This window comes from Carassius auratus, chromosome 14, assembly GCF_003368295.1.
Source record: "Carassius auratus strain Wakin chromosome 14, ASM336829v1, whole genome shotgun sequence".
Taxonomy (NCBI): domain Eukaryota; kingdom Metazoa; phylum Chordata; class Actinopteri; order Cypriniformes; family Cyprinidae; genus Carassius; species Carassius auratus.
Genome location: NC_039256.1, coordinates 14,130,636 through 14,154,224, shown reverse-complemented (window position 1 = coordinate 14,154,224; position 23,589 = coordinate 14,130,636). Strand labels below are relative to the sequence as shown.

Genomic DNA, 23,589 nt, shown 5'->3' with positions numbered 1-23,589 from the left:
TCCCGTATACGGGACACCTACATTTAGTTCAACATATATTACAATGAAATCTAATCTAATCTCGACAAACTATATTGGAAAGGTCTAAGACTCCCAAATATATATTTTACCAATGTTTTTTGTTAAAAATTATACAGGAAAAGTAATAGATTAATTTATGACAAGAGTGCACCCTCAAAAATCTAAATTATAACAGGAGTTTTGACCTTTGTTTAAAAAAATACTCATTTTTTCTAAATCACATTTTAGAAATCATCAGAAATTATATATTGACTGAAGACTTAAAATCTCAAAATTCATCCTTTAAAACCCTTTTTTTTCAATCATCAGAGCCATATGGATCTTTGAATATGTTGAAAGATATTGCAAAACACAGGACTTCTACTTAAAGATGGTGAAATTGTTTTAGATTTTACAAGAAAATAAAATGATTTTTTTTTTCTATTGAAAAATTATTGTCTTCATATATTCCTGTGTATGCTTTTTCCCGTACTGAAGAACTACGTATTCTCAATAAATGCTGTTGAAAAATTCCTTGCTTCTTCCAGTGAAACAGCTCTCTTCTGACTGACTGTTTTACTTTCCATGTCCTGTGGCAGAACAATTACACTGAATGAGAGAAACAAGTGTGAACAAGTCATGATGACGGAGGTGATGCATAACACATCCTTTAAGCTGAATCACTACACTCACTATAAATCTATGAATCTAACATTTATCCACATATCTAATGTCTAATCCAGTCTAGATAGGTAATTTAAAAAGATCTATTAAGTGCTTACTCTGAAGCTGAGCAATTTAGCCGAGTAATATTTTTTATGAAGTAATATACTAGTCCATCAGGTTCCTGCAGCTGAGCTGATGTAATTCGGCACTCAAATGATAAATGAAAACTAGAAGTTTTTAGGTTTATGGCTGGTTTGATCATCTTTTTATAGTGAATAATTATGTTTGAAAATGACTGAGGGGTTTCCTATGTAGTGGTCCATATATGCAGCTGATTAAAAGAGCTTGTCTATCAGCTTTTGATTTGACAGTGATGGATGAACTATCACGGGTTTCACTGTCTGTTTGTGATCAAAATCAACAAAGAGGAGCTGTGAACTGGAAAGGAGGAAAGAACTAAAATATTTCAAAACATATTGTTTAAGTAAGTCTAGTCTAAGGTCACATGAATGTATTGTTTTAGCAGCTGATTCAGTGAATACACACAATCTTTTTCTGTATGTCACATTAGGAAAGCACCCCATGGTCAGAGGTTTCTAGATAGTTTATTCTTCCTTCCTCGTTCACCCACTCATTGAAACATATACGAGATCTGTGATTCATTTATTCTCCCTTAATTTAGACAACATAAGTTCTGGAAGGATCTTCTACAGAAGTCTCTTCTAGTTCCTCAGTGAATTATCTTAAGATGATTCTCTACTTCTGTGTGCTTGAAGTGGGGCGATGTGACATCACAGTGCAACCGGTTAGTTAATGACAGAGAACAAAGGTGAGGTCACGAGGAAAAGTCCCTCGTCGTGACTCAGAGACAGACAGACGGCAAACAGACCGTTGCTAATGATGCCAGTAAAACTGTAAAAGCACTTTCTAGATCAAACCTGCAGCAGATCAGACAGACTTAAATCACAGATCTGCTTTCTTTTGGTTTATATTGTGGGATTTACTTCATTAAGACATTAATGAATGAAAATTTTCGGTAAAAGAAACAGGTAAAAAGGTTCTGTTTGTTTATGAATTCAATGCAATTTGAAAAAATGAGTGATTGTAATTGTAAGAGTGTAAACATGCTTCCTGGTTCAAAGAGAAGGCTGCTGAACTGGATTTTACTGACCATGTGTTTGTCTTTCTGGTCATGTGAGTCTCACCTGTGAATAATCACATCTAATCTCACACTGTCTGAATCACTTTCTGGAAAATACATTTTTAGTACAGCACACACTTGTTCTGTCTATCAGCATTTATGTGCATTGATAAATTATTAGGATAATATATGTTTTTAAGTTGTTTTTTTAACCAAGGGTCTAAAAAGTAATATTCCCATAATTGTCTGTAATAGGCTATTATTTGAGAAACTACATGTAAAATAATAAATAAATAAGCTAGGAAGCATTGGAAGGTAGATTTAAGATTGTGAAAAAAAAAAAAATTATATATATATGGCAGCTATGGATGAAAGTAGTTTAGTAACGTTTAGGGTATCATATTATTTTAGAAACTACATGTAAACAAACAAATACATCATTTAATGAATAAATGTATGAATGAATAAGCATTGCGGAACTACTTAAGTGAATTTCATCAACATTAAAGTTTGATTAAAAATTGTGGATAAAGAAGCAGTAAATAAAATAAAATAAATAAATGGGGGGAAATTATACAGTATACTCATAATTATCTACTACAGAAAGTAGTTTAGTAATGTTTATGAGCTCATATTATTTGAGAAACTGCATTCAGTAAATGTCCACATTTATTTGCCAACTGTTTGCTTAATATAATGTCTATATTAATATAATATAATATAATATAATATAATATAATATAATATAATATAATATAATATAATATAATATAATATAATATAATATAATATAATATAATATAATATAATATAATATAATATAAACGCAAGAAGCCGGTTCGGTTGCATGTACTCACGGCGTCTGCTCAGATGACATCATCTCTCTCGGGATTGCGTTATGTAGCCCAGCCCACAAACTTCAGCTGATGCAACATTACACTCAGTTTAAAACCGGCTGCAGTCTGAAGAGTTACACATTCAACCTCTCGCATTCATGGAAGGAACAAAGAAACACTCAGTGGAAGAGCTGGGCGAGCTGTCGGGGAAAATCTCGGAGGAAATCACTTTAACATGGTCTATACACAAGCTCTCGTGTTCGGTAACGGGATGTCCGTCAGGAGCGAGCTGGAAACCCTAACGTTAGCTGAGGACCTGAGCTTTCTACAGCACTTCAGACCAGACAGAGACAAACTCAAACACTGTGGCAGACTCATGAAAGCACACAGCTCATCAAGTAAGTAACCTATTGCTGTCTAAATGATCTATAATTGTAAGAGAAACCGGGGCAAGTTGTCACAACTAGGCGCTCTATCTCAGTAACAAAAACCAAAAGGTTTGGTTCTGAGCGTTGATTTGAAATCACCCAGCTCACGAATGTTAAATTGAAATATTTTAATAAAAAAAAAACAGGATGACACCGAAGCAAAGGTCAGCTTAAAAGTCCAATGAACATTGATGTCGTGTTTTGTGTAGGCCTAGATTTGATTTTAATATACTTTGAAAATTACAGAATATCCCCATTGTGACAACTTAGCCCTTATAGTGTATTAAATCTTTATCTAAATCTAAATCTCTTTTTTTTTTTTTTATGTTCAAAAGCTTTTAGATCAGACACGTGATTATTTATGAGCAGGGAAGCATTGTTCCAGTTTTTCAAAATTGCAACATATTAATTCTGCAGACTAAAGTCAGCTGATGGCAGCTGAGATCAGCTGATGACACTGTATCAGAGGCTGACCGTGTTAGTTTCAAGATCCTAATCTAATGAGCCACTGGTCACTCTCAAACTGCTGAGGTGTAAAGTTCCTGTCCGGTCAGCTGAGCCTCACACATTCTTCCCCTTTACTCATTCACAGGTCTGGGATCTGAGTGCAGTTTGGAAGAGGAAGGAGAAGATGCGTGTCTTCAATTCGACCTGGCCAAACGCATTGAGAAGTGCCTCTATGAGGCCAAAGAAGCCAGTCTGAGCTGCCAGGAGCTGCGCCTGCCCAGACGCATGACCGCACGTGTGGCCGGAGACATCCTGCGCTCATCCACCGATGAGCCGTGTGGGATACGAGGTGCACTGATCCATTTATTCATGGAAAGCAAGGGTACACTACTTAAACTGGGCACCGTCATTCCCGATCGGAGTCTCACACCCACTTTTGAGGTCTCCGTGGTGCTGCAGCCTGATCTGAGCGGATGGCCTCCACTGAAGATCCTGTTCGGAAGAGGGAAGGTCTTGAGCCTCAGACGGGAATATCGGCTGATCAAGCGGAAGCTCTACTCGTCTGCCACTCCCACTGTACTGGAGTGTTACTAAAAGTTTGCCATTAAGAGTAAAGAGAAGAAGACCATGCCTTAGGTCTTCGAGAAAGAGGACAACTTTAGGAAAAGCTCATTTTGCACATTACGATTATAACTGTTACATCAGTGTATTTCAGTTCACCGAATAGTTGATAATAATGTTCAGTTCAAAGAAAGAATGTGATATTGTACAACTGAAATTTCTAATACTGTACGAGCAGCTGTTATAATACTGCATTATGTTTCCTTAAAATATCATTAACATATGCATATACACAATCATTCAAAAGTTTTGGGTCTGTAAGATTTATACATTTTCTTTAAACAAGCCTCTATGCTCACCAATCTTGTTTTATTAGATTAAAAATATAGTAATATTAAAATAATGTTTTTATATATTTTAAGACATATTTGTTACTTTGGCAAAGCTGCATTTTCAGTCTGCAACCTTCAGAAATCATTCTGTTGATTTGGTGCTCAAGAAACATTAGCATTATTATTAATGTTGTAAACAGTTATTGCTTACAATTTAACATTTCATTAATATTACATCATTTGTTGATCAGGAAGTTCAAAAGTACAGCATTTATGAATAGAAGTAATAATTTCTTTCATTAAAAAAAAAATCTCACTGACCCAGAGCTTTTGAACAGTAATGTAGATTCCTGTATAACCCGGGATTTTACCTTGTCATATCTTGATGTTTGTGACAAACACTATTGTCAGGTGACGCGGCACGTGAGATCAGATCATGTTTGTGTGAGTATGATGGGTGTGTAGAGACTCCAGAATGTTCAGTTTCAGTTCTCACTATTTATTGTTTACTGATGTTCAGGGATATAGGAAGGTTCACATGGTGTATGAATCACGCCACTGATACATGTTGATGTCTTTAATGGATATTGAGTGTTTTTTTTTTTTTTTGGGTGTATGTGAGACTTTGAAAAGGACAGGCTGGTATTGTCCTCCCAGTTAAGCATTTGTACTAATATTTTTTGCTTTGAAGCACAAGTTGAATAAATTATTCCTAAAACGATATCTTATAATTCCAGACTTTCGTTTATTTATTAAATCATTTAATGACACAATATACAAAAACACTGTACACAAATACCCTGTACAAAACTATGTTCTTTCTAAACATACAGATGTCAAATTAATTATCACTTAAAGAACAAAAACAAACTGAACATAGTACAGTAGACCTTTAACTGTAAATCAAAGCATCCATAATCCTGACTAGGAAAAAATCAAGTTAAAAGAAGCTTTGTATCCATCTTCATTCCTATAGAAGAAAAAAGCTTACTTTTATTGCTCCCTTCTCCATCGTTCAGGGTTCCACATCATGAACAATGGCTTGTAAGATTTCATTCTTGACTCTAGAAAATAACATTCTGATTCATGACAGTGGTACATTCAGTTTTTTTTTTAAAGGCCAGTGATGACAGCTAGAATTTGTGACATCAATTTAAAATCTTTTAAGCAACTCCTAAACTCAAACAAACACAAGGTCAGTTTGTCCTGTCCCGTGAGTCTAGAATCAGAGCACATTTGGCCAGTTTTTCAGGTCTAGGACTGAAGGGTTTCTGTGAAAGGGGGTCAAGCCCTTAAAGTTTCCCTTCTTTCTGTGTCCTTCTGTAATTAGACTGTCGAATTGCTGTGTCAAGCTTAGCCAGAACTTCTAAACAAAACGGAAATAAATCCTATATGAACTTCCGTAACAGCAGCAGTGCGACATCTCCGTTCACTTTTTCATCTTCATATCGGCCTCAATGGCACTGCGGCGCCCTCTGGTGCCTCCATCCTGGAAGAGCAGAGAAGCAGGCCAGCCGTGAGAAAGTGCAGACAGCCTGTCATCCACTGCCCTAACACACCAGACCATCAGTGTGAGAAACTAACTAGTTTGACCTGAGAACACGAAGTGTGTGTGTGTGTGTGTGTGTGTTGTGTGTGTGTGTGTGTTAATAGAACAAGCACTTCATCTTAAAGAGAGGGTGACTTCAGAACTGTGCGAGTAGGCCTACAAGGCAAAAAAAAAAAAAAACCATTTGTGATAAGCGCATTAAAATGTAGTGCTTAGGTGTGGATGTGTTAATAGTTAAAGTTGCTCGTGGAGGTTTTGTGTCATTTATTGAAGACAAAAAAAAAGCTTTTTCCATCACGGTCATCATCAGAGCGCATTTTCCCACTACATTCATAAGCTGGCTCATATTAGCGATCTCAACCATATTCTCAAATCTCAAGTCAATTACTTTAAAAATCAATATTGTGATTGCTGGTAGCTTATTCACCACATCCGCCATCAAACGACAATGACACTTGTTTTAATTGCTTACAGTAATGGATCTGCAGTAAAAGCCATTCTAGCAGTTCAGTCAGGTTTAATACTACTGAAGATATTCTTTTGTTTTATGCCTGAAGTAATTAAGAGTAAAACAACGCCACCTTAAGGAATAAATGTGATCATTGTGCAATCACATTATTGTTGCTCAGGAAAAAAATATACTCACTTTTTTTTTAATCAGAAAACAATATTTTAAATTTGACTTTTTTCTTGTTATATTGTTTATAATGAATAGACTGAGGAATATGAAGAAAGTTGACATCTAACTTAAAAAAAATGGAGGAGGAAGAAGGTAGTAAATGACGTCCCTGGTCACAGAGACCCGAGGTACGTATTTAAGGGTTAACAGAATAATAATAATAATAATAATAATAATAATAATAATCGTCATCATTTATATTGAAAAAAAAAGTATTACATTAAAATATCTTGACTGTCACTTTCGATCAATTCATCACATCCTTGCTGAATAAGTGTTCAAACCTTAAAATAGAATACATTTAAGAACTAATGAAAATTTATTCACAACTTATTAACACACAAACCTGGAAGAAAGCGAGCGATCAGCTCTAACCAATCAGAGAGCAGTGTCAGAGAATAAATGTGTGTGATTGTGATTGGGTTTGGTAAGAGGGGATGGGAAATATCTTGTGATCTTGAGCCTGGATACTTACAAAGAGAGAGAGAAGGAAAGCGGGAGAGGCCATGGAGAGGCTGTCCTGTAGAAGGACAAACAGCACAGTGAGAGACAGAGAGAAAAAAAAGTTCACTATTTAAAACCTATTCTAGAAGACATGTACAATAGAGCAAAAGCAGGTGTTAGGGGAGCAAACGGCTGGTATACTAATCTTAACCCCTGATCATGAGACGGAAAACATCAGAGACACATGCAAAGAGACTAGAATGACCAGACATTTTATGAGCCATATAATTGATATCTTGATGGACTAACATTCACTTTCACATTTGATTTCTATGTAATGATTTGATATAGCCTTAAATGACAAAAGTGGATGGGATATCCGTTGCTTTCTCTTTACAATATGAAGAGATAAGATGAAAATATAGATCATGCATGTGCAAATTGATTGCCAAAATATTTAGGAGAAATAGATGCTAATTTTATTGTTCGGACAATAAAATCAGAAAAAAGAGATTAAATCATCTTCTAATTGTTTATAAAAGCAAACCTACTCATGATATAGTTGAATTATTTTCATATACACATTTAGCAGACTCGCTTTTCTTTATTCTGGCAAACCTTTTACATCGCCAGTCCTCTTAAAAACATCTTATAATGACTTCAGGTCCACAAAACATTTGCTTTCCTCTGGAATTTTTTCACAGATGGTTGTGCATTAAAACAAAAACATGAACTTTTACAGTGGAATGGATCTGAACTCTAAAGTTTCCGTTTTCTCTCACGGTCACCCTAGAAGCTTCTCTACATACAGACACACACAGCTGAGAAAGAAAAGGAGGATGCACAATGGTAAAGAGAATCCTAATCTTAATCCTGCAGATACTAAAGAGAGGATCTGAGGGGTTGATGAGTGGCAGTGATGTGTATATATGTGTGTTAGTCAGATGAAGACATCAGATGTTCATGTGTGAGGGAGTGTGTTGTAACCATTTGCATGATGACTGCAGCACTCCAACATAACTCAAACAGATGATGAAATGAGTGTCTAGTCATTTAAATGACCTCAATCACACTGTAAACAGCTCAGTGTGAAAGCATCACTGAGACTATAACCATGCAAAAAAAAAACAAAAAAAAAACACTTGTTTAACTTTGGTCTGGTGTGTGTTAAAAATAAAAACGGCACATGGATTCAACCAAAGAAACCATCAAGTAGGTGTTTAAGCCAACCCTTGCTCCACATACAGAAATATATTATTTACATGCTTACAATAATCACATTTATATTCTGTTTATAGTAAAATAATACACTACTGTTAAAAAATTTGGGGTCAGTAAGAATTTTAATGAATACTTTTATTCAGCAAAAAAAGATTAATAACGCTGCAAAAGTTTAAAATTCTATTTAAAACAATGCTGTTTGAAATTTGTTCATCAAATAATCCGGAAACCTCAAATTTTCCAGAAAAATATTAAGCAAGTGTTTTCAACATTGATAATAATAAAAATATATATATTTATTGAGAAGCAAATTAGCATATTAGAATGACTTCTGAAGGATCATGTTACACTGAAGACTGGAAATCAGCATTGCATTGCAGGAATAAATGACATAAAAAAAATAATATTAAAATAGAAAACATTTTTTCAAAACAATTTTATCACTATTTCACAATATTAAACAATTTTAACATTTTAAAAACTCTTACTGCCCCTAAACTTTTGAACAGTATTGTGTGTATAAGCAGACATAGATAAACAGATATTCTCCCATATTTCAGAAAACGTTAGATTACTCAATGATACAATCATTTCCAGGACAACTAGGACACAAATATGGTGCCATGTGGAAACCTGGAAGAGAAACTCGAGTGTTAGACTCAAGGTGTTTGTGCATGGGTTAGTACAGAAGTCCTCTCACCTGCAGTGCCCTTGATTCTCACCTGTGAGTGTGAGTGTGTGTGTGTACAGAACTGACCTTCTCATTAGTGTCTTGTTTGGAGTTGTTCCTTTTCCTTCTGGCTGGTGGTTCTGGCTCTAAATGAGGGTCTTTGTGTGCAGGACTCAGGGTCTACATACAAGACTGTGTGTTAATGCAAGTAACGCTAACCTTACTGTCAGGGACTTCAGCAGTTCATGTGTGTGTATTAGTGTGTGTAAGGGACAGAAAGTCTTTTATTTGGGTCCTATCAAAAGGGGTTTCATCTATGTGGAACGTGGGGAAACCAAATTGCTTTCGGATCAATCTAACACAAACATGTCCAGCCCCATTTCTACCCAAACTAAAAGGCACAGTGCATTCAGAAAAACTCAACTCACTTTTTTTTGTGTGTTGCAGATTATTATTATTTTTTTCTCACATCCATCTACACTCCATACACTATAAAGCTGCATTTTTTGTGCATATTATTTCAGTTGCATGATACTTTTCTGTTTAACTCTTTCCCCGACAGCGTTTAAAAAAAAAAAAGTAAACATTTCGCTAAAATTCATGGCCCTTGTATGAATGCCTGACCACGCAATACATGAAAATACAGAGAGCCTCTACTTTTAAAACGACAACAGCAACAACAATTTTATTCTAGCTTCAAGAAATCTTTTTTTTTTCTTTTTTTTTTATCAACACTTGAATGAGTTAATAAAGCTGTAAAACTTTACAAGTCTGGTTTTAAATGTGTTATTCTGGCTATAGATTTTAGATTGCTATGAAATTATGTGCAATTTAAGGCTGCCACACAATAAATATGTAAAAAATTAAGTGGTCTGAATACTTTCTGAATGCACTGTATTTGCCATAAAAATCATAACTATGGAAATTAAACTTGTGGTTCTTATTTTATGCTTCTTATCTTGGGGTGAAATATGATCCATTTTTGTGAGCTTCACCATGCAAACAAGGTTGCATTTGTGAGTTGTACAGAAAGTATTTGGGCAGTGACACTTTTTCCTGCACTTCAGCACTTTTGGATTTTAAATAAAACTTAGCTCAGGGCCTAAGTGCTGAAATGACAATTTGAGCGTAGCCATCCCATTAAGAGCTAGAAAATCAATTTGTGCAGATTACCTGTGAGTATTACAACGTCATGTGCAGTTTGTGGTCGCAAATCCATTTTGTGTGTATTGACAGCCATTAAGTCTGCAGGCTAAAGACATTACGAGTTATGTTTCCTGATGATGCTTCAGTTTGTGCTTTCCCGTTCATTCTCAGATGGACTGAAATCAGGTCAGTTTGTAGGTACTTTTGCTGCTCAGTGCCACTGCCAGCAGATAGTTAGAGGCAAATGGTTTTTTAAAAATGTTGTTTTCAGGACACTTTTGAATGAATGCTGCTTCAACAGAGACTGAAATAAGAGCCAATCCCCCAACGTCATCCTCACAGATAAAGCTTCATGCTGTGATGCACAGAACGCTGTTTTTTACTCTCCTTTTATGACTCGGAGCTTGCGCTTCCTAAACCGTTTCACTGTCTGCAATACTTCACTTCAGATGTCCGCAGACTCTTTGATGTACTTTGATGTCCTGTCCTTGAGACGTTTGAAGGTTCTAGCCTGCTCTCTGAAAAACAGCTCAGACTATATCCTGGAAAAGCATCAAGCAACTTGATTTGTTCTAGAGATGCTTTTTTATATATATATAACTGCACTTTTCTCTCAACAGTCCAGTGTTGTTATTCTGAACTAAAATGATTTTAAAAATCATTTTAGAGAAATGAAATATAGATGGAATAAAATTAAATATAAGTATTAGATTAAAAAACTTGCTGCCTTTGTTACCAACTGAAATAAGCAAAATATTAAAATTATTTTTAAAATTAACAACCAATTCAAAATATTAATAACTATAGTCACATGTAAATAAACTAAAATAACAGCCTTAAATAGCTTTTAATGTCTTCCTGCTGCTTTAATCGCTCTTTTGTCTCACTGAATAGTGATAAGTGTCACTGCCCAAATAATTAGCAGTGAAAGCATTGTGTGATTACTTCTCCCTATAGTGCTCACTGTGTAAATGTGTGTGTGTGTGTGTGTGCGCACCATGATGATATTCCTCCAATCTTCTCCACAGCGTTTTCCCTCCACTTTTGGTTTCATTGTGTGTGACTATGTATGTTTGTCTCTAACCTTTTCATTAGGGTCTTGTTTGCGGTTGGCCTCCCTTCCGCGTAGGCTCTTGGTGCCGATGCCTGATTCTGATGTTTGCATGATCAGCTGAGTGGCCAAGAACTGCTGGATCTGTTCCAGAACGTCCCTCTGCATCTCTAGGGCCATGTGGTAGACGTCATGATCTGAGCTGTTGTACATCACCGCGTTCTGGAACATCAGCATGATGTCACGCTGGAACTCCGCCGTTGTGCGGATCTGCCCAGACTCGATGTTCTTCTTGATGGCTGATAGGTCCATCGGTCTGAGATTGTGGAGATTTCAGGAAGGACAAGAACACAATTAGCCAACAGAAAAATTGTTAAAGGGAGGGTGAAATGCTATTTCATGCATACTGAGTTTTTTACACTGTTAAAGAGTTGGATTCCCATGCTAAACATGGACAAAGTTTCAAAAATTACTTTTCCAGTTTGCCACAAGTTTCGGGAAGTGTTTTTCGATTATGGCTCTGTGTGACGTTGGATGGAGCGGAATTTCCTTATATGGGTCCTGAGGGCACTTCTCCCGGAAGAGCGCGCGCTCCCGAGGAGCAGAGACGAGACATTCACTGATCAGAGCGAGAGACCGAATTGTCACAAAAGAAGTGTGTTTTTGGTTGCCAGGGCAAGACAACCCTGCACAGATTACCAAAAAAAAAAAAAAAAAAAACAGCATTAAGGGACCAGTGGATGGAGTTTATTTTTACAGAGCATCAACGGAGTTGTGCAAGTGTTTGTGTTTGTTCCCTGCATTTCGAAGATGCTTGTTTTACAAACAAGGCCCAGTTTGATGCTGGATTTCCACATCATTTATTTCTTAAGGATAATGCAGTCCCAACGAAAAAGGGTCACGATCGTGTGTTGGAACCACATGCGGTGAGTAAAACTGCTTCTAATATCTCTGTATTGTTAACTTAGCTATCGGCCCGTAAGCACATCAAGTAAACAACATGCGATGTTGTCATCAAACTGCACTTTCCACATGTACAGCTTAAAAAAAAAAAAAAAAAAAAAAAAAAAGACGACATACAGTGGAATTGTCCTTTTCCAAAACCGCTAAGCAAATATATACAGTTTAAATACATACCAAATAGAGACGCTGTTGTTGCTGATGCTCTTGTTAAATTTCAGCCTCTGGATCTGATTCTGGATCATAAAATATACGCTGAATCTGACTGTTAGCCATGGTTTGTTTTGGATGTTTTTTTTCCTCACGGTAATGTCACAGACGCTCCCAACGCAAAAGCCTACTCGCACTCGTGATTCTTTAGCTCCGCCCACACGTCACGCCTCCAGGCGCTCATGTTTTTCAGGGAAAAATCAGTACAGACTATCTTTCTCTTATAAATATAATAAAACTAAAGACTTTTTGGAGTTATGAAGGATGCAGTACTACTCTATAGGTACTCAAGATTAACAGGATATTGAGTGAAAACGAGCATTTCACCCTCCCTTTAATACTTTACTATAATGTTTGTTTAGTTGACATGAGTCAATACATTAATTCCTGGAGGGCCACAGCTCTGCAGAGTTTAGCTCCAACCAGCTACAAATCACACCTGCTTGGAAGTTTAGTTATCCTGAATACCTTGAGTGGGGAAGTCATGGCCTTAATGGTTAGAGAGTCGGACACTCAATCGAAGGGTTGTGAATTTGAGTCTCGGGCTGGCAGGAATTGTAGGTGGGAGGAGTGAATGTACAGCGCTCTCTCCACCCTCAATACCATGACTGAGGTGCCCTTGAGCAAGGCACTGAACCCCCAACTGCTCCCCGGGCACCGCAGCATAAACGGCTGCCCACTGCTCTGGGTGTGTGTTCATTGGTGTGTGTGTGCACTTTGGATGGGTTAAAAAGCAGAGCACGAATTCCTAGTATGGGTCACCATACTTGGCTGTATGTCACTTTCACTCACTTCACAAAAATTTCATTTTATACCTTTCTGGATAAAGTTATTTTTGGTTTTTATTTGTCTGGATCATGTTTTTTTTATGGTTAAATTAAATATTAACCATTTTAGTGATTAAAAAGCATATCTATTGCCTTGAAGTAACAAAATGTTTATTATTCAACAATTTATTAAACCAATTTATTAAAGGTTTAACCAAAATGAAATTTTTACTATCCCATGAAACCTTTTATTTTTTCCCAAACTGTGTTTTACTGGTTGCACATTCCATGTTTACATTTTAATATTTTAATAAATTAATTTAATATATTTTAATTAAAAAAATCATATTATATTAATACATGACACTTTAATTTAATAATCTATCATAATTTTTATAATAATAGGGCCCTATGAACCATTTCATTCATTAATTCATTCAGGAAATTCTGTTATCTGTTTTAATTTGGTTGGATTTATGATTTAATACAGCTTTATTATTATTATTATTCATACTTAAGATACTTATCCTTATCTTGATTTGGTTAATTATTCACAGATTTGTTCACCCAAAATTTGCCGTTTGGTGTCAAACAATAAATTGAGTTTTTATGACTGGATTCCATTATTATGGTCACGTTTTCTGTATCACAAAAATTACAGAGCCCTAGACACTCAAAAAAGTAAGAGAGTCTCATTTTGATACCTGTGTACAATATTGTGATAACCAGGGGCGATGTCATCAGACACAGGCTGCAGAAACACACTTGCATACCTGAAACAATAATTGACAAAAGCATACAACATTTGTGTCTACAAGTGAGAGCTCATCAGAAAACAGCAGCTGAGGTAGCTCACCGGTGATTGGCTGCTGCCCGCCACACCAGCATGATGGCTTTCTTCCAGATCTTCTGAGCCTGCAAGGCCTCTTGATCTTCACTGCACATGGAGCTGAGAGAGGGTGTTGTTAAAGGCAAATGAGAGATTGAAACACACAGAATACAAGCTCACACACTCACAACTGAGATGAGGCAGGGCTGCTGGCGATGGAGTCCGCTGTAGTGTAGCGCTGAGAGTGACTGCCGTATCCATCCTCACTCTCACTGGCAGGAGGATCAACCTCTGAGAGATACGGCCCCTCTCCGTCCCCATCGCCACACTCTTTCATCTCCATCCCTTCATCCACATCCACCTCACTGCCTCCATCCTCTTCCTTCACCTCCTACAGCATTTGAAGGAGGAATAATAAACAGTTACTTCTTCATCCTTCAAGTCATTCTGTGAGGGAAATGCATGGGGCTTGTGAGCTGATGAAGTTTACATTTTTTTTTAACAATTAAAAAAAGTAGTGTTTTTAATGGTTTAAAAAACACTACTTGTTTTCCCTTTATGTCATGTGACCATTAACCAGCATCAGAGAACCGAGAACATTTTAATTTATTTTTTAATTATTAAAATACTAACATTAAAATCTCAAAAGGTACCTATGTTAGGTCAAAAGGGTTAAAAGTGCCATTTTGGTCATTCTAATTCTTCTGAATTTCTTTTCTACAGAAAAAAAAGAGAGCTTTGTTTTTGCCGAATTTCCTAATTATGTTGTTAATGAATCGTTTTCTTCCAATTCACTACAGCTCAAATCTCATTTGCATTCCCAGTCTCTTAAATAAATCATGTCAACATGCTTCAGACCAGGTTTGATGTCCAATGTGTCTTTCATACATACTTGAATGCAAATAAGAGTGGGAGTTTCAAAAGGTATAATTTTTAGTGATTAATAACTTACATTTGATCTTTTACTCAAATAAAGCAATCTTATGACTTCATAAGTGCCTTTTTTTTACATTTTTGGAGGTCATCAGTATCTTTGTTGATTCCCTTTCTAGAAAAAGACATTTGTTGTTTTTATGCTTTCTATCTGACACTATAAATGTATTTTATAGTGTTTTTTATGTTAATATTGTGAACTATTGTTACAATTTAAAATAACTTTTATATTTTAAAATGTATTTTAATCCAGTGATGGCAAAGCTGAATTTTCAGTATCATCACTCCAGTCTTCAGTGTCACATGATCCTTCAGAAATACATACTAATATGCTGATTTGCTGCTGAAGTAGCATTATTTCTTCTTATTACCAATGATGAAAACAGTGCTGCTTCATATTTTTGTGGAAAAAATGAAACATTTTGTTCATAATTCTAAGATGAATAGAAAGTTAAAAAGAACAGCATATGCATAAGTCAGGTTTCATTTTGCTAATACCTTTGTGTCTTTCGCCGAGGCTGAGCTATCTTCTGAGTCCAGACAGGGCGTCATGGTGTCTGGCTGAACCCAGTCCTCCCCCTCACACTTCACGACTGGACTCAGGGTTCTGTTCTCCTGCTGTGCTTCCTCCTTCCCTCCTTCTCCGTCTCCTTCCCTCTCACCCTCAGTCTTAACCTCAGAGTCCTGGCTCTGCTCTGTGTCAGGGGCGGCAGGTGCCACAGTGTCCCCTGTCACTTCATCAACTGCTTCGGTTTCTGTAGCCTTCTCTACCAGAACCTCCATTTCTCCTTGCACACCCGCAGGCTCAGGGCTGCTCTGTGTGACCGCTGGGGCAGGACTCTGCTGGACGATGGGCTCTGGTTCGGCTGCCTTAAAGGTCTGTGACTCCCAAGGACTGGTGAGGGGGTGGCCATTGACCGCTGGGTCCTCACAGAGAGAGAGAGCTGCCTCCACTGCGGCTGCGTCCAAAGCCTCCACAGGATCGTCCACCTAAGACAGATATATTAGTTTACTTTTTGGCAACAGAAAGGAAAAGCTTTTTGAACTGTTTTCTGTTTTAGGAGTCTGTAATAAATTGGGTCAGAGAGATGAATGGTACCCGCGGACGTCCATTTTTTTTTTTTTTAATACTATGGAAGTCAATTGGTTGGTTAGCAACATTCTTCCAAATATATTTTTTGTGCTCAACAGAAAATAGAAACTTGTCCAGGTTTACTTGAGGGCAAGTATATGATGACAGAACTTAAACTTTTGGATAAACTATCCCTTTGACATGACATGAAGTAGCAACCAATCGCACATCCCAACCATACACATGTGTTTGTGTGCATATACCTTCTCCTCTATGATTGCAATGATGTCTCCCACTGTCTCCAGGTCCAGTTCGTGGGCCATGTATGACACTGACATCACTGTGTCCTCCTCCACCAGCTCTGCCTCCTTCCCCTCCACCTCAGCCGGCGTGGATGACCCTGACATTACTGCTTCTGCACTAGAACCTTCAGCAACGGCTGCAGCTCCTGCACACAACAGGAAACACATCACTTAGAGTACTCTTACTATGGTTCATTTCTTTCATGTGTGCCCTTTTTTTAAGAGGAAAAAACACAACGTTTTTAAGGGGTTAGGTTACCCAGAAATTCTGTCATAATTTTTTCAGTCTTATCCTTCTTCCAAACCCAAAATTGGCTGAATTTGGCCTTTGCCGTCAGTGCCATTACTTTGAAAGAAATTAATACTTTTATTCAGCAAGGATGCATTATATTGATCTAAAGTGACAAATACATTTAGAATGTTTAAAAATATTTTTTTTTATTCAAAGAATGCTGAAAAAAATATATATATTATGGAATTTTAACATGAATGGTTTTCAACATTGTTAATAAGAAGAAATATTTATTGAGCAGCAAATCAGCATATTAGAATGATTTCTGAAGGAATATGTCACACTGAAACCTGGAGTAATGATGCTGAAAATTCAGCTTTGCATCACAGGAATAGATTACATTTAAAAATATAATAACATGGAAAACAGTTATTTTTAATTGTACTAAAGTTTCACAATATTACTTTATTTTTGATTAAATAAATGCAGCCTTGGTAAGCATAAGTGATTTTCTTCAAGAACATAAAAAAATACAAAATCTTGTTGACCACAAACTTTGTTTGTATTAACTGTTATTCTAGAATATCTGTCAGTGCACTCGGAGTGATTTATGATTGGATGAAAATGAACTACACAAACAGGAAACAGACTGCCAGAGCAAAAACATACAGACAGTTCTACAGAGAGAGTGCGGAAGAGAGGAAATCAGAGACCTGTTTTGGGCACAGAGAGGTGGTCCGGGGCTGGGAGGACCACTGTGGGGGGCTTAGGGGGATCAGCAATGACAGGTGGCTGCGCTGGGGTGGCGCTTTCCAACAGACGAGATAACGTAGGAGCATCTGACACAGAGACACACACATACAGTGCTACAAACATACACACACTTAAGCACACAGCTACTCTCACAATAATCAAACTACATGGAAATAATGTACTACAGAGAGCATGAAATCTAGAACTTGCATGCAGGCCGCATTGTATAAATGCAAAAGAATTGTGCTAAAGTAAATCAAACCAAAACAAACAGCATGACTCAAAATTCAGTCTGTTCAATGACACAGAAAATGTTTAATGTTGAAGAGAGACAATTAAAACATACAGAAAGAAAAATGTGTCTTTGTTTACCAGCTGTAATGTCTTGATTAGCAGGCAGAGCGGTTGCAGCAGTGTGAAGCTCCACTCCGTGTGATCCATTACTCAAACATGTGGCCACATCACCTTCAACCACCTGCCCAACAGACACACACAGAGCAATACGAGAAACCAATCGCAAAATCTACAAACACACTCTCCACTTTTAATGCTAGGTAAGGTTTCTTGCATCAAAAACTTTCAGTATTTAGCTTCTACACTGGGTTTATTTCGTTAACTAAAAACATTTATGAAACATTTTTGTTAATTTAATTTTGTTAATTTAATTAGGCTGAAATAAATTAAAATAGCCTAAATATGATTAAAACCTTGCACAAAAATTCTAAATCTTGCCTAATTAATATGAGAAAACTACTAATAAAACAAGTAACATATATATATATATATATATATATATATATATATATATATATATATATATATATAACAAAAACATTAATAAAAACTATAACAGTACATAACCATAAAACAACACTTGATGTACGAGCTGCTTTCTGATTCTTATTAGTAAACACACGTTTTTTTCACAGCACCTCTCAAAATGCTGACCTAAAAGCAGCAAAGCACAATCTAAATAAAGTGTTTGGTGTAAACGGCCCCAAAAACAATAAATGTACTTTGTTATGCCCAGCTAACAGTGTTGCACATGAAATGAGTACTTAAAGCTCGGCCCTCATCAAAATGCAGAAAACTCAATGTAAGCCTTTGTTGTTAAATGTTAATGTGCTAATCTTTGTGACATAAATATCAAGATTTCTGATTGTCCATATCTGCAGTTTAGTTAGTACAAATGGGTTGGCCTGAAGAGGGAGCTTTACACTGTAAAGGTTAGAACCATGGGGTTCTGGTGACTTTATTTATAAGACAATATAAAGTAAACATGAATGTAAAGTCGAGAAATGTAAAATGGTTCTGGGACAGGCAAAATCCTGCTTGCTGTGACATGCCCCTTAAATCCAAAAGCTTAAACGTTGCTTCACAGTATCCCACACTCACAAGTCTAGAGCTGGCAGCGATGAGACTGCCCTTCTTCAGCAGTTCAGACAGCAGCGGGGAGGGAGGTGGTGTGGCTTTTGAAACGAGGTGCTTCTTCTGCGGGGAGTCATCTACCATAGGGGCCAGACCTGACTCTTTAGGCCCTGGACCCGTGACCTCAGACATAGCCATGAAGACGGTCAGTCCTTGAGCCTAGGCGAAGAAATCATGAGTATGATCTCTCATTAGAATCAGCTTTAAGTTTAAATGTTAATAAAACAGAGGTAGGAATTCACCATGGGACTGGCACAGGATTCATCTGTCATTGGCTGCAGTGTTTCTGGTTGCAAGACGTCCAGGCTTGGAAAACTAGCACTGGGTGGAGAACGTACGGTCACGCTGGGAACTCTCTTGGGTGTATTTTTAGCTGCCTGACGAACTGGAAAGAAAGAGAAAAATGTATTATTGTTTTAATGCAAAACAAATGTGTTTAATGTATTTATGCAAAATAAAAATTTCACTGCCAGAAACAAGCCCAAAGTAATAAAAACTGAAATTTCCTAGTATTAAACATGCAATGTTTTCAATAAGATGCATGGTAAACTAATATTATTTTCAAGTGCATCAGCAATATGTTACTCTGCTAAGTTAATTTAATTAAAACAATTGTTTCTTTTGTGGAGGCATTCACTTTTGAAAGTGCTGAGTGAATGTAAATCTCACCCTGATATGCTGCCTCAGTCGCCCTCTTCTTCTGCTCTGCCTGCTCTTCATCCTGCCTCCTCTTTCTGACAAGAGAACACACACAATCTCATTATGACAGAGTGCATTCATTTCATAAAAACATGTTTTTATACAATAAAGGGCTCCAGCCATTTCTTAAGGTGTTTAACCTAATGTGAAATAATGTTTGTTAAAGTGAAATCAGTACAAGGGTGGTTGAAACTAGACCACATAGAAAAAAAAATAGAAAAGAAAGACAAATAACAGAAATGCAAAACCGGTACAAAATTGTCTTACAGCTCTATATCTGCCCACAGCTCTTCCAGTGTAGGGTCCAGATGGCCTGCCTGAATCAAATCCACCTCTCTCTTCAGTTTCCTGAAGGGACAGCACACAGGTATCACATATGTGTGAAAGATACAGACAGTGAGATGAAGAAGCAGGTGGAGATGTACCTGTATTTCTCCTGTGTGTCTTTGATCAGCCTCTTGAGCTCCTCGATCCTCTCTGCTGTCAATCTACGCACGATCACATCCTCAATGGTCTCGACCACCTCCCCTTTCTCACCCCGTTTACGTCTGCAGGGAATGAACACGTCAAACTTACCAGTGAACTTGTGAATATGCACTATATATAGATAGTTTAGGTTTAGTACAACAAAACTACTACAACATGCTAACTGGCTAAGATAATAGCCAGAGGTTTAATTACACAAAGTCTGTGCAAAAATCATAAAATGCTTTTTCACATATTTACTGCTTTCCATGCACAAATATAAAGTACAACTTCTATGCTGATTATTAGTTTTCATTGTATACACAGAATAGGTCGTAAAATTTACCTCTTTTGGGTTTCGCAAGAACAATAAATATTTAATAAAGACGCTCAGCACAAATGTTTTGAGAATGAGAGAGAGAGGGATTTACTTACTTTGGGGCCTCTGTGGTTTCCAGCAGCTCAGAATATTGGGAGGCACAATGCTGCAGAGATCGTATTGACTTATTAAAATATGAATCACCAAGCAAATCACTAATACTAATAAAATCACTCCCAGTCACTCTTTATTTAAATTACCTTCTGGGAGAACCAGTCCGGGGGTCGTCCAGGCTCTGAGAAGGGCTTGATGGCTCGGCTTACAGACACCCTAGCAAAAAAAAAAAAAATAACATATTCATATATATTTATTCTTTATAAATAATTACATGCACTTAATATAATTTGGTACAGACAATCGCTAGTAAACTTCACAAACAATTACAAAGAAACAAGAAACGCGTTGAATTAAATTAGTGCTATCAAAATATTAATCGCGATTTATGGCATCCCCAAAAAAATTAAAATTGATTACAGAACAAATGTGTGTGTACTGTGTATATTTATTATGTATATTTATAAATACACACACAAGTGTGTAATATTTAAGAAAAATATGTTGCTTATATAATCACAATTTTAAGAATATAATATTTATAATACTATAATAGATAATAGAATATATATATATATATATATATATAATAATCTATGTGTGTGTGTATTAATATATAAATAAATATACACAGTACACACACATTTATTATGTAAACAAAAACTTTTATTTTGGATGCAATTAATTGCGATTAATAGTTTGACAGCACAAAATTAAATGTAAAATTTAAGTAAAAAGACTAGAGTTTTCTTGTAAAATGTACTCCAGTAATCTTTGTTTATTCACAACTTCTTGGGTTATAGATTCAAACTCTATTACTTGGAAATAAAAACAATGATTTACAATTTAAAAATCATAAATGTGATTTTTTCCCCCAATTCTTAAGCACAGAATTGTATTTGGAACATTTTCAAATCTTATTCTCTATGCTCATAACGTAATTTGTAATGAAACATGCTTTATACATTAATGAAAGCATTTTCCAACAGTCATTTCACTGCACAAACTACAACTGATCAGGCGTAACGTTAAGTTTCCCAAAAGCAACTATGGTCCCGAGTTCCGTCGTTTCAGTGGAACTAACTTTAACTACCTTAGTTAGCTAACAATGCTTTTGTGAAACGCACCGCTGTTTAGCAATGCTTGCTGATTACTTATAAGTGAATTGTAATATTAGAACTTTGTTATTTTAATGTGTTGTGCTGCACCGCTAGCTTATTTTATGTACTAAAACAGTATCAATTAAATAAAAAAAATCAGACATTTTCTTATTGGTAAATAAAAAAAAAATAATAATAATACAATTAGCTCAGACCAGACGGTCAAGCTTTTGGCCAAAAGTAAAAAAAGCGTTTGGTCCAAAGTAAGCCACAGGATAAATGCGATTGGTCCAAATTAAGCCACAGGATAAATGCGATTGGTCCAAAGTAAGCCACAGGATAAACGAGATTGGTCCAAAGTAAGCAACAGGATAAATGCGATTGGTCCAAAGTAAGCCACAAGCGAAACGAGATTGGCTCATGTAGGCTTACTCTGGCTCAGTCATTGGGACGCAAGCGAGAGCAGGATCGATGCCCGCATCTTCCAAAAAGTATCATCTTACATCCTAATCATAACTAATGACCACAATCCTCTTTTTTAAGTCCACGTCTGATAAAGGATGATTAGCAATGTACTCATACATTTAAGAAAAGCTACAAAACAGATATTGCTAGGAGTAGAGCTTTGCATTATTAACATCCTTCAATCTCAACACAGTTCTGTGATCATGAGCGCTAATTATCTATTCTCACCAGTTCTGATCGCCGCTTCTCATCACAGAGGAGGCGAGACAGAGCTTCTCCCGAACCGACCAGGGCTCAGTCGGACCCACAGACAGCATCTTGTGTTCTAGGGTTGAAAACACGAGTTTTATTCGAAGCTGTACTGAATGCAAATCTTTACACAAAAAAGTGGGGGGAAATTATGGTAAAATAAAAAGGCTGATTATAATGTAGTATGACGTTAGGTAAAACAAAATTTATTAAACACAAGACCATTTGTTAAACTAAATTATTTATATTACATATATACAACGTACAATTTCTTATTTTGTTCAAGGACTGAGATAATGTGTGTTGACAATGTAAACATTGATCGTCAACAACTAACTTAAATTGCTCGCCACGGCGTTACTAAGAGCATTAGCTACTCTGTTTAAACAGGATAAAATACTTCAAAATCAAATTTACACCGTGATTTGATTTTAGACAGTATTGTGAATATGTTGAGGAAATAAAATAACACTTACTTCCCACCCCGGTTGACATTTTGAGTGTATGTAGCAGGATGGTTCTACTCACTTCCGCCGGAACTATTATATTGTAACACCCGTATGAACACTATCAGGTGTCACATAAATATATTTCCGCCAAAACACCCATGCTAACAGAGGGGGATTAGCTCAGATGGTAGAGCGCTCGCTTAGCATGCGAGAGGTAGCGGGATCGATGCCCGCATCCTCCACTTATTGCTTTACTTTTAATAACTTAATAAAATAGTCAGTGGTGTATAAAGTACATATCTTACCAGAAAATGACTGGTAGAAGTTGAAGTCACCGTTTAGAATATTACATGAGTCTTAAAGTATGTGATATTTATTGTACTTAAGTATAAAAATTATTTTTTAAATCTTGAACGTACTTAAGTATTGAAAGTAAAAGTATAAGTAAATGCAAAAGAAAAGAAGCAAATAAATATCTAAATATGTTCATACACAGCTCGAGCAGCACGATTGTGTTCAGTTTTAACTATTTCTTCCATTAAATATTTTTGGGTAAGAATAAGAATCAGTTTATCCAATATTTTGTTTCTTTCATTTCAACAAAACAAAACATTTCTGGAACCTGCACCTGAAATAGCATGTATTTACACAGTTAATGTGTCTCAGAGGGGACATGGATGCATTTAAACCGCAGATAAAAATGTATAAAAAGGCCTAATGTTTTGTTTTTAACATAAAACTTTGAATACTGACATTTAAATAATTTAAAACAAGAAAAAAGTCGATATGTGAAATTAAAACCGCCAGTAGGTGACAGCAAGTGACTGTTAATGAGTGAGTCAGTGAGATTCAACCGATTCATTTAAATTGATGATTCATTCAGAAACAAAGCATTTGACCTTGTTCATGAGCGAATCAACCGATTCGTTCAAAAAGCTGATTCATTCAATAAGTGAACACCGTTTTTATTGCTCAGACACGCAAAACAGTGCTTGGAACTACTTTCGTTAGCAAAAACAAGCATTGTAATGTCTAAAATATAAGTCACTTATTGCTTTACTGAACTTATATA

The 23,589-nt window shown here is 36.3% G+C and overlaps 2 protein-coding genes and 1 non-coding gene across 6 annotated transcripts; 2 read left to right on the top strand and 1 right to left on the bottom strand.

The window, feature by feature from the left end:
• Window positions 1-2,752: 2,752 nt before the first annotated feature.
• Window positions 2,753-5,130, top strand: LOC113113736 (DNA damage-inducible transcript 4-like protein). Its single transcript, XM_026280179.1, has 2 exons — window positions 2,753-3,041; window positions 3,664-5,130. The coding sequence occupies exons 1-2, from the start codon at window positions 2,879-2,881 to the stop codon at window positions 4,110-4,112; spliced, it is 612 nt and encodes a 203-aa protein (XP_026135964.1). The 5' UTR covers window positions 2,753-2,878; the 3' UTR covers window positions 4,113-5,130.
• LOC113113734 (bromodomain-containing protein 8-like) lies at window positions 4,965-22,612 on the bottom strand. Of its 4 annotated transcripts, XM_026280175.1 has the most exons (20): window positions 22,545-22,612; window positions 22,048-22,144; window positions 20,401-20,470; window positions 20,257-20,306; window positions 19,782-19,904; window positions 19,624-19,704; window positions 19,327-19,391; window positions 18,900-19,042; window positions 18,625-18,816; window positions 17,602-17,704; window positions 17,190-17,315; window positions 16,206-16,390; window positions 15,369-15,860; window positions 14,126-14,328; window positions 13,965-14,057; window positions 13,813-13,881; window positions 11,205-11,487; window positions 9,062-9,154; window positions 7,115-7,159; window positions 4,965-5,900 (listed from the first exon to the last, which is right to left on the bottom strand). In XM_026280175.1, exons 1-20 carry the CDS (start codon window positions 22,561-22,563, stop codon window positions 5,841-5,843), a joined length of 2,592 nt encoding a protein of 863 aa, XP_026135960.1. In that variant the 5' UTR covers window positions 22,564-22,612; the 3' UTR covers window positions 4,965-5,840. The 4 variants fall into 4 exon arrangements, with proteins under 4 accessions (XP_026135960.1, XP_026135961.1, XP_026135962.1 ...); XM_026280176.1 differs by lacking the exon at window positions 7,115-7,159; XM_026280177.1 differs by lacking the exon at window positions 17,190-17,315.
• Window positions 22,613-22,686: 74 nt separating this feature from the next.
• On the top strand, window positions 22,687-22,759 carry trnaa-agc (transfer RNA alanine (anticodon AGC)). The gene has a single exon. It is a non-coding gene; the product is annotated as a tRNA-Ala (tRNA).
• Window positions 22,760-23,589: the final 830 nt, after the last annotated feature.

Coding starts and splice junctions, on each gene's coding strand:
- LOC113113736 (XM_026280179.1), top strand. CDS start 2,879: ATGGTCTATACACAAGCTCTCGTGTTCGGTAACGGGATGTCCGTCAGG. Junction 3,042..3,663: donor GAAAGCACACAGCTCATCAA/GTAAGTAACCTA, acceptor ACTCATTCACAG/GTCTGGGATCTGAGTGCAGT.
- LOC113113734 (XM_026280175.1), bottom strand. Junction 20,471..22,047: donor AGAAGCGGCGATCAGAACTG/GTGAGAATAGAT, acceptor TTTTTTTGCTAG/GGTGTCTGTAAGCCGAGCCA. Junction 19,905..20,256: donor GAAACCACAGAGGCCCCAAA/GTAAGTAAATCC, acceptor CATTCCCTGCAG/ACGTAAACGGGGTGAGAAAG.